This window comes from Ambystoma mexicanum, chromosome 3p, assembly GCF_040938575.1.
Source record: "Ambystoma mexicanum isolate Mex_15411 chromosome 3p, UKY_AmexF1_1, whole genome shotgun sequence".
NCBI lineage: Eukaryota > Metazoa > Chordata > Amphibia > Caudata > Ambystomatidae > Ambystoma > Ambystoma mexicanum.
This window is the reverse complement of record NC_090925.1, coordinates 777,232,997-777,249,599: the sequence shown is the minus strand read 5'-3', so window position 1 is coordinate 777,249,599 and position 16,603 is coordinate 777,232,997. Positions and strand designations below refer to the sequence as shown.

At 45.2% G+C, this 16,603-nt stretch overlaps 1 protein-coding gene across 5 annotated transcripts in view; it reads right to left on the bottom strand.

Moving 5' to 3' along the window:
* TEP1 (telomerase associated protein 1) overlaps window positions 1–16,603 on the bottom strand; it is a 2,409,067-nt gene that overhangs the window by 2,241,775 nt on the left and 150,689 nt on the right. For all 5 annotated transcript variants that reach the window (XM_069651741.1, XM_069651744.1, XM_069651746.1 and 2 more), the window contains exon 6: window positions 16,309–16,476. In XM_069651741.1, the coding sequence (XP_069507842.1) occupies window positions 16,309–16,476 (168 nt within the window). The remainder of the gene's footprint in view (window positions 1–16,308; window positions 16,477–16,603) is intronic.

Sequence of the window (16,603 nt, the reverse complement as noted above, 5' to 3'; positions counted from 1 at the left end):
TCTCCAGGAGCTTCGCCGGGTGCTCGGCCTTCCTCTTACCCGAGCCAGAGCGTTGGCTCGTGGTTGATGGCGCCGGGGAGGATGCGCCCTGCCTGGCACCCGTAGAGCCCGACCGTTCGGCGCTCCCGGTGCCAGCGGACTCGCGGTGCTTGGCCTTCTGTTGTGCCCCCGTCGCCGGGGCGCCCTCAAAGGTCTTAGAAGACCGCTCGGACTTCTTTTTCTCGTCTGACGGGCTCTTCCCTTCCAGCCAGTTGGCGAGACGCAGATGGCGGTCCTTCATGGTCCGCTCCGACATATTGCCGCAAAACGCACAGTCCTTCTCCACGTGCGTCTTGTCCTCATGCAGGCAGTAGAGGCAAAGGGAGTGTTCGTCCTCCTTAAAGACATTCTGAAGCTGGCATCCAGGGCAGACCCTGAACAGCTTTCGGGGCGTCGAGCTTCCCTTCTCCTGGGCCATGTCCGAGATGGGCCTGAGAAACTTCTGGAGTCCTCCAAAAGCGTGGCTCGACGAAATCTTCACCCTTGAGGGGCGTAGAAGAATCCGACACGGGTCCCCGTTGATCGGATAAAGAAACGGTGGAGCTTGAGGCTCTTTTGACCGAAAAAGAGAAAATTTTCCTATGAAAAAACGCGAAAAAAGCACTAAAGCTCGAGAGCACTAGCACGAGGATCCCAACACTTGAACGTGCGGTAAAAATCTGAAGATGGCTGCCAGAGGCGGGGCTTAGGGAGATGGCAGTCATTGGCTGTGGTCAGTATGACGCAGAGATCAGTGATTGGTTACTACTACGAAAGACAGATCAGAAACGAAACTGATACTGATTTTTCTTTACCGAGGATTCCCAGCCTGACGACGGAGAATATTCATGAGCATGTGAATCAATGCCAGACCCCATGCTGGAGAAACATATTACTTAGGTCCCCTATTAAGAGGGGAATTGCAGAATTCATACAAACTTTTAAATCCACTTGCAACGGCAACAATTAATGAAATCAAAGAAGGGTCATTACAAAGGGTTGGCCAAACAGAAAATCTTTACAAGCAGAAGTTAAGGGAAATTAAACTGAACCCCAGAAAAATACCTAAAGAATTGGGGTCCCGAGTGAAAAACACCATTTCTTTAAAGCTCAGGAAGAAAGCTCTACCAGAAGTAATAGAGACCTTCACATTAGAGCAGTATGTTAATTCCTTACCACCTTACTTGCAGAAGGCCGACCCTCAGTTAAATAAACCTAGCCTAGGAATGGCTGTAGAGAATGCTGAAAACTATGCAGAAGCCAATCAGCAGTTAACATCGATCCACTGGGGTTACGAATCCAAGAAAGATCCAAAAGGTTTCTCCTGTTCACCATATCCCTCAGGAGACACACAACCTACAAGATACAGAAGTCAAGACAACTTCTCTAAACCAGGGTTACATTAACCTGGAAGGGGAGATAACAAATGTTTAAATGGGTAAGGAAAGGGGGGAAATAAAAACAGGAGAAGCACGACTCTTTAAACTTCGACTGTGTGCTTCTCCTGTGGAGAGTCTGGACATTTGGCTAGGCTGTGCCCATTAAATAAAAAAGGAGGAGCCCATGTAAATTGGGTATATGACAAGAAGAGAGTGGGAGGAGTTAAACTTCCCTGAAGAGGAGTTTATAGAGACCACAAGTAATTACTTCTGTGGTGTGCTCTGTTCAAAACCCACGATTCCGTGACAGTAAACAGGGTGCTAGTCCAAGCCTTAATCAATTCTGGCAGTAAGCAGGCAGCAGTGAGAGCTGGCTTGATCTCGAATAGAGAACTGGGAAGGCAACATCCTGTCAAAATCACTTGTGTTCATGGAGATGAAGAGATATATCATAAGGCCCCAGTCACCATCTGAGTTCAGAGGGAAACAACCATGAAGGGTCAAAAATGAAAATCAGACACAGTGGATTCATGTTTTTGGCTATAGACTTATTACACAAAATTGGTTGGAAAAACGCCTCTCTGTCCCTGCTAGAAGGGGTACTTTCCCTACCGAAAGAACATTGATGGGTCGGTCCTTTGTCAGAATGTCCAAAACAATAAGTCTGGTGTCAAAAGTTCTATTCTGACCTTCGCATTCTAAAATCAACACTAAAGTGAAAGGGAAAGGTCTTTGGCCTTGAATTCAAAAGAAGAAATGTCAACTCCAATACAAAAATTCCAAAATAGATATGGATGAACTCCAGAGGGTAATTCCCTTCTTCTGGAATCCCCTTCACTTCATAGTAGTTCTCCGAGTTCCTTTATAGCCATAAAATGAGTTTACAAAGTAACGCCTGGTATACTCTCCTGCTAGGCTTCCTCTTACTCAGGGATTTATTTTACTCATACTCCTTGGTTATCTCTTATTTTTTTTGTTTTTGCATTTATTAAGCACACTAAACCTAAAGGCATCAAAGCCCTAGTTACAGAAAGACATGTTACACTTTAGCTTGCAAAGATAGGAAGAAGACATAGCATCATAGTCAGTTATAGCATATCTCTTGATATCTTTCTGTCAGGATTCTCTCATATAAGCCCACTGCGCACACAAGGCTTTCCCAACAGGCTACAACCTCACTGTTTGGAACAGATCGCAAAGAGGTGGTGGACTTGCAATACTACACAAACACCAATTCCCACTACTAATTAAGGACACCTCAACCAACACCACAGACTATGAATCCCTTCTGATAAAACTCCCACTCTCACCCTCACCCTCTGCCTTGCACAGCTTCCTACTCGTTTACAGACCCCCTGGCTACAACAAAAACTTTGCAGACACACTGCGACGCTCTGACATCTAACCTCAACCTACATCCAATACTTACCATCCTAGGTGACTTAAACATCTGGTTTGACTCACCCTCAAACCCCTTGACCCGATCTCTCACAGACAACCTAGAAGGCTTCAAAATGACAACGCATATCCACACCCACACCCACATACACTGGAGGCCACACTCTCTATGGGAACTTCAGCACCACAAACACCATATCCACACACCCCCACACCCCTATCATGGACAGATCACAGATCACTCAGAAATCATCTTCTCTGTACCACTGAACACTGTAGCCCGAGACCACACCACTCTGGAACAAATTTGTAACTACCCCAGATCTAGCCAATTCCCTCCTCACCTCCCTCGTTGCACTTTGCCACCACGAGCCCCTCCCTGACCCGTCCAATCAAACTCTTCGACCTCTGGCTCTCGAGCGAGCTTGCACCCCTCACCCTAACAAAACAGCCCTCTCAGAGATCAGGACCCACAACCAGGTGGCACACCACCAACATCAAATCACTAAAAACCGCCAAGCACCATCTGGAATGGACCTGGAGAACCATCCGCACCGACCAGAACAAAACTGCCTTAGCAAGATTAACCCGAGTATATAGATTGGAAATTAGAAAAACCAAGGAAGCATTCTATGGGAACAGAATCCTAAACTCGCGCAACCCGAGCAAGGAACTGCATAGATAATTTCGGAATATAACTTTCCATGTTGCTGTATACCCCCACCCACCACCCCAACTCGCAATCACTATGTGACACCTTATCATATCAGAAAACTTCCAGAATGTTGCTATTGACAGACACTCCTCCATCATCTCTAAATTGGAACACATACCCCTGCCCACTACCCATCCACAGCCTGCTGCCTGTCCAAACCCCCTTTCGATACAAACATTCACCTCTTTCTCTCCAATCTCACACAAGGAGTTCCTCTCACTCCTAGCACAAAGCCACCCATCAGGCTCCGCTGAGGACCCCTGTCCGGCCACCCCCCTCAAAAATATCCTAACCTGAACCTGTGCAAGCAACATTGCATGCTTAATCCTCAACCACTGCATAAAATTGGAAACCTTCCTGTAAGCCTTAAAAACCTTCTACATCAAACGCCTCCTTGAAAAACCTACACTCAAACACTCCTCCCCCAAAACTACAGGCCCATCTCCAACACCCGCTTCATGGGCATATTCATGGACCACAGCATACAAGCAGCTCAGCCTTTTGACTGAAGCCAACAACCTCCCGGATCCTGCCCAATCTGGCTTCAGACTGCTGCGAGGAATACAGTCCTCCCTAGTGTCTGCCTGGGACAACATAAAAAGAACAGCAGATTCAGAAGGCTGCACTGTACTCATCCTCCTTGACCTCTCTGCTGCCTTCGATACCATCGACCACCTACACATTAGGAATCAAAGACGGTGCCCTCTCTTGGATCTCTTTTTTCATCTCTAATCGCTCACAGATCATGCTCCTCCACCTGTTCACCTCCACCTCACGACCAGTAACAAAAGGGGTCCCACAAGGAGCATCCCCATCTCCCCTGCTCTTCAACATCTATCTAAACCCACTCCCCGCACTCATCCGCTCCCACATTCTCACTTGCTACAGCTATGCAGACGACACACAGATCATCCTTAAAATCCCCAAATCGACATGTTCCAACCACCCAGATTCGTCATCTTGCCTCTTGGCTATTGACTACTGGATGACCAACTACCTCATCCTCAATCCTGGGAAAATGGAAATCATAGTCTGCTGGAAAACAGCACTCCTTCCCAAACCTATTCCCTGGCCTCAATCCCTAGGCCCCCCATCGGTAACCACCACCTTGGTGAAAAACCTTGGATGCACACTGGACACAAATGTATCCCACTCCCAACACATCAACTTTATATCCAGGACCTGTTTCTTCCATCTACGGATCCTCAGGCGTATCTTTGCATACCTCACCTATACTCACCGTTTTTTTGCCATCATCCTCTCCCACTTAGACTACGCTCACTGCCTTAACCTAGACGCACCAGCGTTTCAGCTAAGGAAACTGCAAAGAATCCAAAACCATGCGGCCCGCCTGCTCATTAACCTACCTCCCAGAGAACACATCAGCCCTACACTAAGAGTCTCCACTGGCTCCCTATTGGTCGACTGACTAACTTTAAAGCCATGTGCCTCACTCACCGGGCCATCCACAACACCGTTCCGGAATTCCTCCAAGACAAAGTCACTCGCTACTACCCCTCAAGGACACTACAATCTGGCACAGTATACCGCCTAGTTGTCTCACATTACAACTCCACCGGACAGGGTGGAGCCTCCTTCTCTAGTGCTAGCGCTGATCTTCTGGAACGCCCTACCCAGCACATCCGCAATATTGACAATCACGTGTGTAAGGAACTCATGGTGGCAACATTAAAGACAGACACAAGTGATCATCGTTCAAGGGTATTTATTAAACTGTTTAAATGGGTGGGAAAAATGCCTTACCTAAACCTAAATCTAAGATGGGAGCAAGCTACGACCATCAAATCAAAATAAGGCAGTCCTAGTGGCGTCTTGTCAAAATAAAAGGGCCTGTTCTTAAAAAACGACTGCCAATCCTTATCACTGAGTTACAAAATAGTGTGCGATAGGGTTCACAAGAAAATAAAGAAGTGTTCAGAAAAAATGATAGGTCAGGATGTTATGGCCGGGGTCTCCCTTACCCACGTTTTCTAGCATGGGACAAAGGTGGGACTCACAAGCACAGCACACTCATGGGCTTCTCCTGTATGAGGCTACAGTTCCTTTCAACAATGCTCGGGCCTTCTGTGTCCAAGACTCCTTCAAGTAAAGTCTCTTACTCCAGAAGGCCTGATGCACTGTAAATGATAAAACAAAAGTTCCTCCTAATTCTCTTGACGTCGGACGATTACTCTTCACCCGTGGATCCCCCTCAACCGGGCTCCGATCCTTTCTCAACATTAGTTTTCCTCAGTCGGGCTCAGACCAACCAATATCAATGTGTACATACCTCAGTCGGGTTCACGTTTGTCCCTCCAATGACATTCACTTAAGCCCCCAGTCAAGCTTTCTTTCAGTCTCCAGTTAGGCTTTCTCTTAGCCCCCAGTCAGGCTAAACACACAATTCACATGGCGTTCCCCTCAGCCGGGTGCAAGCACCAAATTCACAATGATGTCTACTTAAAAACATGTCAAGGACATTCGATTGTACAAGGGATTTGGCTGGATGCTTGTATGACCACCTTGATACCTCCTGTTGGCCTTCCCTATGGCCTCTTGGTATCACAGTTTTAATTAGAGTTCCTTCTTGTTGCCACTGCAATCTTAAGCTCGATACAGTCTGGCTCCTATCAGGTTTCCTACCGACTCACCGGCTGTGCTGAACTCTTAGTGTCTCTTTTGCCGCTGGAGTGAAGGCCGGTACCACAATGGTAACCTCATCTCCCCGCCCTGGCTGTCAGTGCGGGAGGGTTCCATTGGCAGCTGACATCCGTCACACCATTCGCCAGCTGCGATTCCTAGTCTTGTTTCTTTGTTTAGAGGTTTTGCGGGTCTGGGTTGAAAAGGGCAAGGGCAGTTCCCTCCTTGGTGTCTTTTCAGGTCGCACCGTCTTCCTCCTCCGTTTGAACTGCCGTCCTGGAATCACTGCTTCCTCGTATGTTCCACCTTGCTCAGAGTGTGCTCTTGTGCTCCGCCTTTTATCCCTATGGGGAAGGGAAAGGGTAGTCCGGTGTGTGAAATTAGTGGCAATTGCCTGACCGTTGAGTTGGGACATGTCAGGTATACGGCTTTGGTGTTAGTCCGCTGTCTTTCAGCGTAAATCGGTCTGTGAGAAAGTGTTCGTGTTGGGGGGGGGGGGATTGAGGTTTTAAGCATCCTATGGTGTAGGTTGGGGAAAAGGTGTTTTAAAGAAGGGGATATCGCGTCTCACCTGTCCGCATCCCACTTCCTCTTCCCGAGGACCCCCCTCCAGGTGATCCTCCCACACTGGTCCACCCTCAGGAACTGGATCCAATGGCGAAGGCCTGTCCTGGCCACCTGGATGACGGATCCCTGGGCACTTGTCAGTGAGACACCTTCAGGTTTCTCACACTTGGCATTCAGAAAGGCCCTCAAAACCTCATTCTTCCCTTTCCCCTCTTGAAACCCCCTCACACTCTAAACTGTCAATACTGACCCAAACACAACAACACTTCTATCCACCAGTACCCCCACGGGTGCCGGCAGCATTCACAGCGGCACACTGTGACATACTCTCGTCCTCTCCCCACACCCCTCACTGACAGACAATCGTACATCAACCCCCTCCATCCATCCAGGCTGCTCTCCCACTGTTCAGACTTTCGTTCCAGGAAGACTGCAACTAGCGAGACCAACCAACCGCAGTGGACCAAGAAAAACAGCATTGAGGCCCAACTTCATCTAAGCTTACGGTATGTATACAATGCACCACGTCTGTGGACACAGGCCGCAGGCTCCGCCACCCATCCATGCACCGTAGAATGCAGCTATGGCTACGTTATTCTGGTCTAGCAACACACTTAGCCTTCCACACTGAAACCCCAGACGTACCTCAGCACCTCTGCCATTAGTATACAGCGACAACTTACAAAAAATGTTGGTCTAGCTGGGCACACATCGAATCTCTGGGACTAACATTCTATCCTAAACCCAACACCAGCCCATGTACCTGACCTCCAGGCTGCTTACTGGAGCCTAGCCAGCCCACATAAGTCCTTAACTGGCAAAATGCACACATGCATATTCAATTTAACTCTTAGAACCTCCCACACATGGACTGTAGTCATTGAGGGCATTCCAACCACAAAAAGCATTGAGGCCATTTAAATGGGGAAAGGGAGCTATATAATTGGTGAATACAATACAATACAATACAATACAATACAATACAATACAACCTTGCCTGGAAAGTCTTCTTGCCAGCTTGCCTTTTGCACAAACACCTTGTGCTTGCAAATATCTGGTGTACTCTCCTGCCAGGACTTTCTTTGCATGTTAACCCCTTGTTCTCATACACTTGTCTTCATAATCTCAAACACTTGCAAGTTATAACGCCATGTATACTCTACTGCCAGGACCTCCTTTCAGATGCACACAACTGTACTTTAGAGAGGCCTGATACACTCTCCTGCCAGGACTATACTCGTACTGTGAACATTTGTTAACTTGACAATCTCTTGTTCTAAGACTGTCAGGTTTCTTTAAGTATTTTAGCGACTTTCATTCTGTCTCATTCAGATTATTTGCTTTATTTTCCTGTTGGCACCATTGTTTGAATAAATACACACTCTTGAAACTTTGACAATCTCTTGATATTATATGGTTCAGCTTCTTTAAATCATATGGCACCTTCCTTTCCGTTTCATTCATTATCTTTACTTTGGTTTCCTTTTCGGCACCATTGTTTGCATGCCCCGGTGTCTCCTCTTCCCTCGGGCAAACTCACTGGATTGTTGCAACATGTACAGCCTCTCTTGTGGTAAAGCGCCATCAGCCTGCGGGTGTCGCAGTACGTTCCGTCTGCTTTGCGCCTTCCCGGACTCAAACTCCAGTAGCGCGGAGGCTGCTCTCCGGTACACCTGCACATTAAGACGCTGTCTCCGTCCCTCCAGTGTTCCCAGAGCTTACTTAACTGGGCAGTGTCTCTCTTTCGGTTCCTCACCTGAGCCGCCTGGCTCCACAGACCTTGCTTCTAGCTGAAAGTCCCTCGGTCAACACTGAGTGGATAGACTTTCGCACTGCCAGACCCCTCACTCAGCTGATCTCTCTGTTTAAATGTCCTGCATGCTGTCAGGCGCTCGCAAGAACTAGAATGCAACGCGTGTTCCTGGCCTTTCATGATCCTCATTACTCAGGTCATCTTCCTCGTGGCAGTGGTTTCAGTATTCGAAAAAGGAAAGTCAACATGTGTTATTTTACAGGCAGAGTTTGAGGATATGCCTTTATGGAGTCTTAAGGGCAAGTTTGACAGTTTCTGTCTAGGGGTTAAACTGATGTTGCCAGCAATTTTAAAAGGGACATTTGGCAAGTCATTTACTTATTTTTATTGCTAGTCTTCTGATCTATCCTCTGATTAACCGACTCTAAACATCTCCTACCACCCCTAACATAAATCCCCCAGAGACGACCGGTAAAGGGCTTAGTCGTGACCATATGAACATTAATCAAGTTTTGACAAAGCCCCCCCGCTTTAGGGTAAATCCCATTCGGATAACATATCCCCCAAAGTGTCTTCACCAACACATAGCATGCACACCAACAAACACGCACTTGGTACTTTCATCCTGCACCTGTCAACACTACAGGTTTCACATCTGCCTCTCCTAATTCACGGTCTTATTATTCTAGGTTTACAGTTAGTTTTGTCTAATGAATCACATAGATGAGCATATGCTCTGAAGAAAGACTCCCTAAAACAAATAAGCTATTTCTTGTACATTTATGTTTTCATTGCTGCAGAAAAAAATCAATTGCTCGAAGCAGAGCAGTCATACTGAGTGACTCCAGAAAAAAGCAATATCCAGTGATAAAGAACACTGCTTAATTAAATTAAATTAAGCTTTTATAACGCACTTAACACCGGAGACCAGTCACGAAGTGTGGGACTGGGTTTTAACCTGTGCTGCTCTGCGTTCTGTTGCTTCCAAGACAAACGCACTGCTTCTGAGCTATCCTCCCGAACCGAAGAATGATCCTCTAGCACTGTATTTTGAAACCACCAAGAAGTGTTTACAAAGAGTACCTGTATGAACAGATATATCATTCCTAAACATACGCAGCTGAAAAGGGCGGGTATTTTAGATATTTTTCATAAAGTGGAATTTAATCTGAATTAGAAGCCATTTAATAATTTAACCAGTGATTATTTGAAACGCAGAAGGTGCCAAATATCGTCAGCTAGCATTCATTGCTGTAATACAAGAATCCAAGCGGATATAAAGTGAAAGTAATTTTCGCTGCTGTGCCGCATACTGAAAAAGAAGCTTTGGAGCACTTCCTAGGATTACATGATAGCCCTGATTGTGGCTGTAGCACTGAGAGAATGTAAATATGCATGTGTCAGTTGTGGTTAATTGACAAACTATAGAGATGGGGAAGCAGGATATGCATAGCAGGATTAATCGTTCTCGAGATGGTAATTCAAAGTGAATTTATGAAGCCGGCCACCATGGTAGATTTTGTACCTAGTCTTCTGAATAATGAGTAAACGGTCATGAAGAGGCGGGGGTTCAATACGTAAGCATCTTGGCTATCCAAATTTTTCAGCCTTGATCCTCCCAAACCAAAATGGTAAGGGTACTAGGAGCTAGCTCATTAGCAAATCAGAATTTTATATAAGGGAAATCCTGTTTTACTGTGAACAGAGTGAGGATAGTAGGGTGTGTTGTGTTGCTGAGACTAGATACGGCATGGGGGCTGCAGGATTAACCATCTGGATGGGGCAGAGAGATCACAGGCAGAAGGGCAATTGTCGAACACATGCCAAATGATCCTTGTGTTGAGAACAAGGCATACCCAGAGGATTAGGATTATAACTTTTTGATTTTGAAGAGCCCGGCTGAACTGTCAAATGTTTTCATTTTAGTCAGCCTTGGATATGTGACAGAGTGGGGGCAGGTGGTGGGGAGGTGGATACAAAGCGAGAGTGTGAGATAACATGTCCATCTATTGAAAATGGATCATGTGCATCTGATGACTGAGATTTCCTTGCACCTTTTTTTGTTGATTGTAAAGGCACAGCCATTGTAAATGAAGAAGCAGCCTTCAAGGTAACATTCACTTGATTCAAAGTGATTTACAGCACAAACAAGTTATAAAGTACACAGCCCCAGCATCTTGCTCCAGCCCCCCCAGGCTGTTCTCCATAACTACCCATTTCAAAACCTAACATTCCTCAACCAGATTGGTCCTGAAACATCACTGGGCAATCCACGATCTTGAATGATGCAGTTTCACAACATACATGATGTACCTATTTACATAGCAGTGTTACTGCTGCACCCGATATTATTTTCACATGTAACAACAGACAGTGGTATTTAAAAAAGATGTTTGCTCCTTTTCATTTGCATTTTATGGGTAGATGTTTTTTGCCTAGAATGGAGGCTCACGAGACGGTTGGATAACCAATTGTTTCATTGTCCGATTAAAGGAGGACAGGGACAAAATATTGTGAGTTTCAATATTGCTATTGTTGATTGTGTTGAAATTTATGGAAGCTTTTGTAATTAGAACACTTCAGAAATACCTAGACGGTCGGACACAGCCATGGGCCTAGTTAGAGTGTTTTGGAAGAGAAGATATTCTAGTTGTAACTGAGATAGCATAGAGACAATTTTGTCTGCTCATGGTGCGTTCATGTCTCAAGTTATCGCTTGTCAGCTAAGCAAAGATAGGATTCATGTGTTTTTTGCACACCATTTTAACATAGCGTGGGCACCACGATCTTGGTCTACTTCTGTTATATAATGCAAAAATAATTCGATCCCACATCTGTGGTTTTGGAAATAATTCTTAGAGGAGCTAACTGAGAGGGAGTCCAGAGACACCTGGTCTCAAAATACAGTGATGCGAAAGCCGATGAGAACCATCTAGCTTATCAGTCGCTCTCAAACTGTACCCCAAGGGGTTACTGAAGGCTATTATCAAATGTGTCAGTGAATGGTCGGATCCAAAGTATATAAGTAGTTAGAAGTGATACGTTCATTGAGAATAAAGGCACAAGATCCTTATCGTGATTCAAACATAATTCATCAGTAATGTGATAATTTATTTTCAGGTCAGAGGCCATCATCCACTTAAATGTATGTAGGGCTCAAATGCCAATGCATTTCAGGGTTTTATTATTCCTTCATCAGGGCGATGCCCTCAATAGCGTGGTGATGCTATGTGGCTGCATGAGGGCCAGTCTGTGTAAAATAGTTATACTATCTGCTTCTCGCGGTTCAATCATTTCTTTGCAGACCGCGCTGGGATGTGCATTGGTAAAGTAACTTGGAGTGGTTCCCAAAATGGTGATAATGCTGTGGTCACTGCTTTGCTCGTCTGTTACTGGTAACAGGCGGCGGTCAGATGCATACATCTGATACCAATTAGCTCTCCCCATACGGATAAAAGGCGGAAACAGAGACACACTGAGCAAGTAGAACTCTAGCAAGAGCAGAACTTCAGGGGAGAAGGTGAACCTACTGGAGCAGAGCAACGGAAAGAGGGACAAGAGCAAAGGGTATAGAACCCGAGGAGATCCCTACAGGAGGTCGCTGCCTTCAAAAGGCTGTGAAAGACACGTGGAGAAGGCCAAATCCTAGACAAGAAGACTGCATTTGTTTCAAGGATGCCAGCGACCCTCCCGGGTGGGTGGCAGAGTTGGGGAGGTGAGGCCAAGTCTGTGGTATTAACCTTGACTCGTAAATTAAAACTGCAAAGACAAGAAAGGAATGCACACAGCCGGTGAGTTGGCGAGGGACATGAAAGACCGGTGTGTGTTAAGGAAAAATTGAAGTTGTGACACGCGTGTGGATGTAACGCGAAGGAAGGCAGACATGTGATGAACTTTGAATTACCAATAGCTGTGAAGCCAGCAATACTGAGTAGCAGAGTGGTCCAGCGAAAGGAAGTAGCCCACTCGAAAGTCTCTGCGAAAGGTAAAATGCTTCTGTTATGAAGCGATAAAGTGAATGAACTATAAAAAGCGAAGTGATCAAAATTAACCCCGGGAGAAGGGGAGGGGGTAAAAAGGTGAACGTTGAACTTTTGTGCTTATGACATCGAACTACCCAGACCAAGAGACACTGGGGCAAATAACACAAGAGTGTGAGCTGCAGGGAAAGTTGAAGTGGTCCTGCGAAGGTCTATAGAAAAAGCCACGCACATTCAAAAGTCTTTGACATCAGGAACAGGTCTGAGCCCCGCTGAGGGAGACCGTAAGTGTGATAAATTAGGGGAAGGTAACCCCTAAAGGATGTGAATTAAGCTTGGGAAAGGGAATCCCTGCAAGTGTTTTGTTTGAAAGATCCAAGGCCGACTGAGGGAGACCTACGTGAACTTTTTGCTTTGAAAGGTCCGAGCCCGACTGAGGCAGACCGGCGTGAACCTTTTATTGAACTGTGTTTTGAAAGCTGGAAAGAGAAGCTTTAACGTGGAAGGCCAGGCAGGCCTCGATCCACATTTTGAACGACCTTTTTTTTTGAGAACCCGAGCCAGAATGTGTCATACTGTCTACGGGGACCACCTTACTCTGTGCTATCTAACATGGGGAGGAGAGCTGACTCAGCCACATCTACTATTTATAACCAAACACTGATTTTCCTTTGCATACATATTCTCCTATACTCACTTTTTGCACAAGAGATAGGGCAGGTATTAGGCTTTGTTAGTGTAGGCCATTTTGATTTAACAGACTCGACTAGGACTGTTTTATGTATTATTTGATGGTAGAGACTACTCCCATCCCAGCTATAGGGCAAAGTAGGAGTTATTCCAATCCCAGGAAATGTAATAAAGGTTTTCCAAATTGTACCATTTGTGTCAATGTAATACTTGTGATACCATGTCTCCCTTAAAGTGGTTTTACAGACTTCAGTTTACATCGCTGGTTTTCAAATTTTTATTTGTTGTTTACACATGCATGTTTTATCCTCACTTACTAATTACACTTCAGGTTGTTGTTTTGTTTCCCCTCATTCAGTTTGAGCACTTGGTTTCCGTTAGTACTTAGTCACATGAGGTTTGCCATGCACCTGCGTCATCACGTATTTTAGGTGCTTTTATTTTACGGCTCAGCTCTTCGCTTTGACTTTTTCCTCTGCACAATATGCACCAATATGGTCCCTGCTGAAGATGCTGACAGAGTGAGTGCAGTGTTTGTTTTTGTCCCGTTTCCACACATTATTCTTCTGGGTACTTCTCATGTTTATTGTGTTATCCTTTGGTTCTTGTCTTTCAGCAGTTTTCCTCACTGTTGACAGTCTTTGATTTATTGCATATAATGGTAATTTATTTTTTACTTTGCTTGTTGTGCTTGGTGAATACATACCCTGCTCTATAGCAACATTGACATTTTCTATTTATTTGTTTTTGCTTTTTTTCTCTTACTGCAGAATTATATTTGGGGTGCAGCTGTGCCCATTCTGGTGTTTTTTTCCCAATGGGACTCAGATATTAGCTTTAAATGAATTGTCCCTTTTCTATTAGACCATTTAGAGTTAAGGTCTCTTATAGTTAGAGTTTATGTACCTTTCACTTATTTATGTATTCATTATTATTTTTCAGGGGTGCTTCTTTTTGCCAATCCTTTTGTTTTTCGTTTTTTCTTTTCCCCCTTCTTTATGTCCCCACTTTACATATGTAACTATTTATTGTTTTGTTTATTGTGTTGTTTCATTTACAATTTTTGGTTGGTTGCTGTACCAAGGTTTGCCCTGATAAAGAAAAAAAGCCTATCCAAAATGCATTGGCCATGTGTTCGGTTTCCCTCTGTGTGAAATTCTTAATATATTCACTTGTTTTGATTATATGTTCTATGCATCTTATTTTGCCATTACTTTGTTTATAACTCATTGTTAGTGCATTTGTGCACACTGAGTATGTTGCATTAAGGTTAGGGTGCCTTAATCCTTGTTTTTAGGGTGATTAAGTTACCTTATGACAAACAAACCCTTACCCATAACAACTTTTCCCAGACACAGAGGTAAACCTGATGATGCCTGATCAAGGGTGATGGTTCTTCAACCAAGAAGTTTGAATAACCTTACCAAATCTTTCTCAGACTGCAAGTTACGTAAAAGGTCTAGCTGTCAGCATCTGCTCAATTTCAACCCTACAGGTGGGGACTACAGAGGGTTTAAATATTGACATTGTGTAGGACCCTTCCCATTTTCTTAGAAAGCACACTTAGCGAGGCCAACAACAATGGGACGAGGGCGCTAAACAAACCCATTTTACTTAATATCAACTAAAAGTGAAATAATCCAAACTGACAACAGATACCTTATTAAAACATCAACTCTCAAAGCAGGTTAATCGATCGTGTGGTTTTCCCTCCCTAGTATACGTGTCCCTAAACCTCAAGGTTGCCACTAGAGATCGGTAACCCCTACTGTCTAGAAGCTGACTTGCTAGTCGTGAGGGTCTAAAAGGTAAACACCTGGTCTATCTGACTCCCTCAGACAAGTCCTAGGTGGACCCTATCCAGGGGTCGCAGCAAAATAATAATCAACTTTATTACTGGTCTAAGTGCCTTTCAATTATCCAGGCTCAACTTGTCCTTCCCTCTCAGACACTTGTACTCTTCGGCCAAGTTTCTCTCGTTCTCGCTCTGCTCCCTGTTCTTGCTTCCCTGCTGTTCCCACCGTCTCTCCCTTCTCTTCCGCATACTCCCTCCAATATTCCTTTCTCCCTCTCTCCTCCTTACCTCTTCTCTCAGATCTATTCTCTACTATTCTCTCCTCTTGCTATTCCCACTAATCTCCACTACACTCCCCTCTAACTACTCTCCACTCTCCCACATTAACACTCTACTCCCACACCACTTCTCTTGTTACCATTTCACTCTGCCACCATTCTAAGCCACTTTCAATCACACACCCCTATAGTCTACCCCTTGGTCTTACTCACATACTCACCTTGCATGCACTGTCACACCCAAGAACCAGTTCCCCTCAGCAACCAATACCTCCTCTTGCACACCCTCTCGGTAATTCTCCTCCACGTCTAGCTGCACCGACCTTCCTCCACCTGGTGTCTTGGTCCTCCTTCTCCTCCCCTGAAATTACACTAACAAGCCACACTACCCTGAGTTTTCTGCCCCTTTCTATACCCCGGTCCTCCATTGCCCCCCCCCCCCAGTTAGCTAGTTCCCCGGGTCAACCACTGGCTTCCATTTCCCTAGGGGCCGAGTTAGAAGAATCAAAGGGCATATATAAAAGGCATTAAGCCCGCCCTCTTTAGTACACAGGTACGCTGGATAGTAGAAATAGCGGCCCACTAAAAACAAAGTCAATTTTAGGGTTATATACAGATTAAGTGGAGCGCCTGGAGGGATGTGCGCAGTCTCATCAGCCGCTCCGCATCCCCTGCCTCTCTCCTGTGAGCTGCAAACTCAGGTCTCCATCAGTAGGAATCCTGGTACTCGCAGTCCTGAGAAAAAAGATAAAGAACACTGGCAGGCATTGTGCATGCAGGTATGGAGCAAGAATAAGTGGTTCTTGACTTTAGAAGCCAGGCACAAGTAGAAGGGACAGAGGGTGAGGGCCTCCCAACTCCCACTTCTGGCAGGCCACCTGCCCCAGGTTGAGAGGGATTAACATTCCCTCTTGACAGGGTCAGATTTCTGACCCTGTCACACAAGATACTTTCAAAGAAATAGCGAGGGAAGGCTTTTCCAACACTTCCATGAATTCAGAGACAACACATACCCACTTTGGTTTTGCAATCACCTTTGACCTTCTATTCTGAGGTTTTACCTTTTCCCAAATTCTAGAAGCAAGTTCCACTTACCGTCCTATCAGTTTTTGCTTTTTCTTTCTTCTTACAGGTTTTGCCACGGTCGGTCCTGGTATTATATTTTGCAAGTTGGTACTCCGTAAACTGCTTGAATTTATCCGTCATGGCTCTGCGCAAACATGAAGGCAGGGCTAATGGCTTGCACTGGTCCGGAGCCAGACTCTGGAAAAGACAATGATAAAGATACATGAAGGGGGTAAGAAAGTTTATCCAATTATAGAATGCAAATAGACATGTTTGAAATTGAGATCAACCTTGTAGATGCATAGAAAGTCTAAACATGGATGCA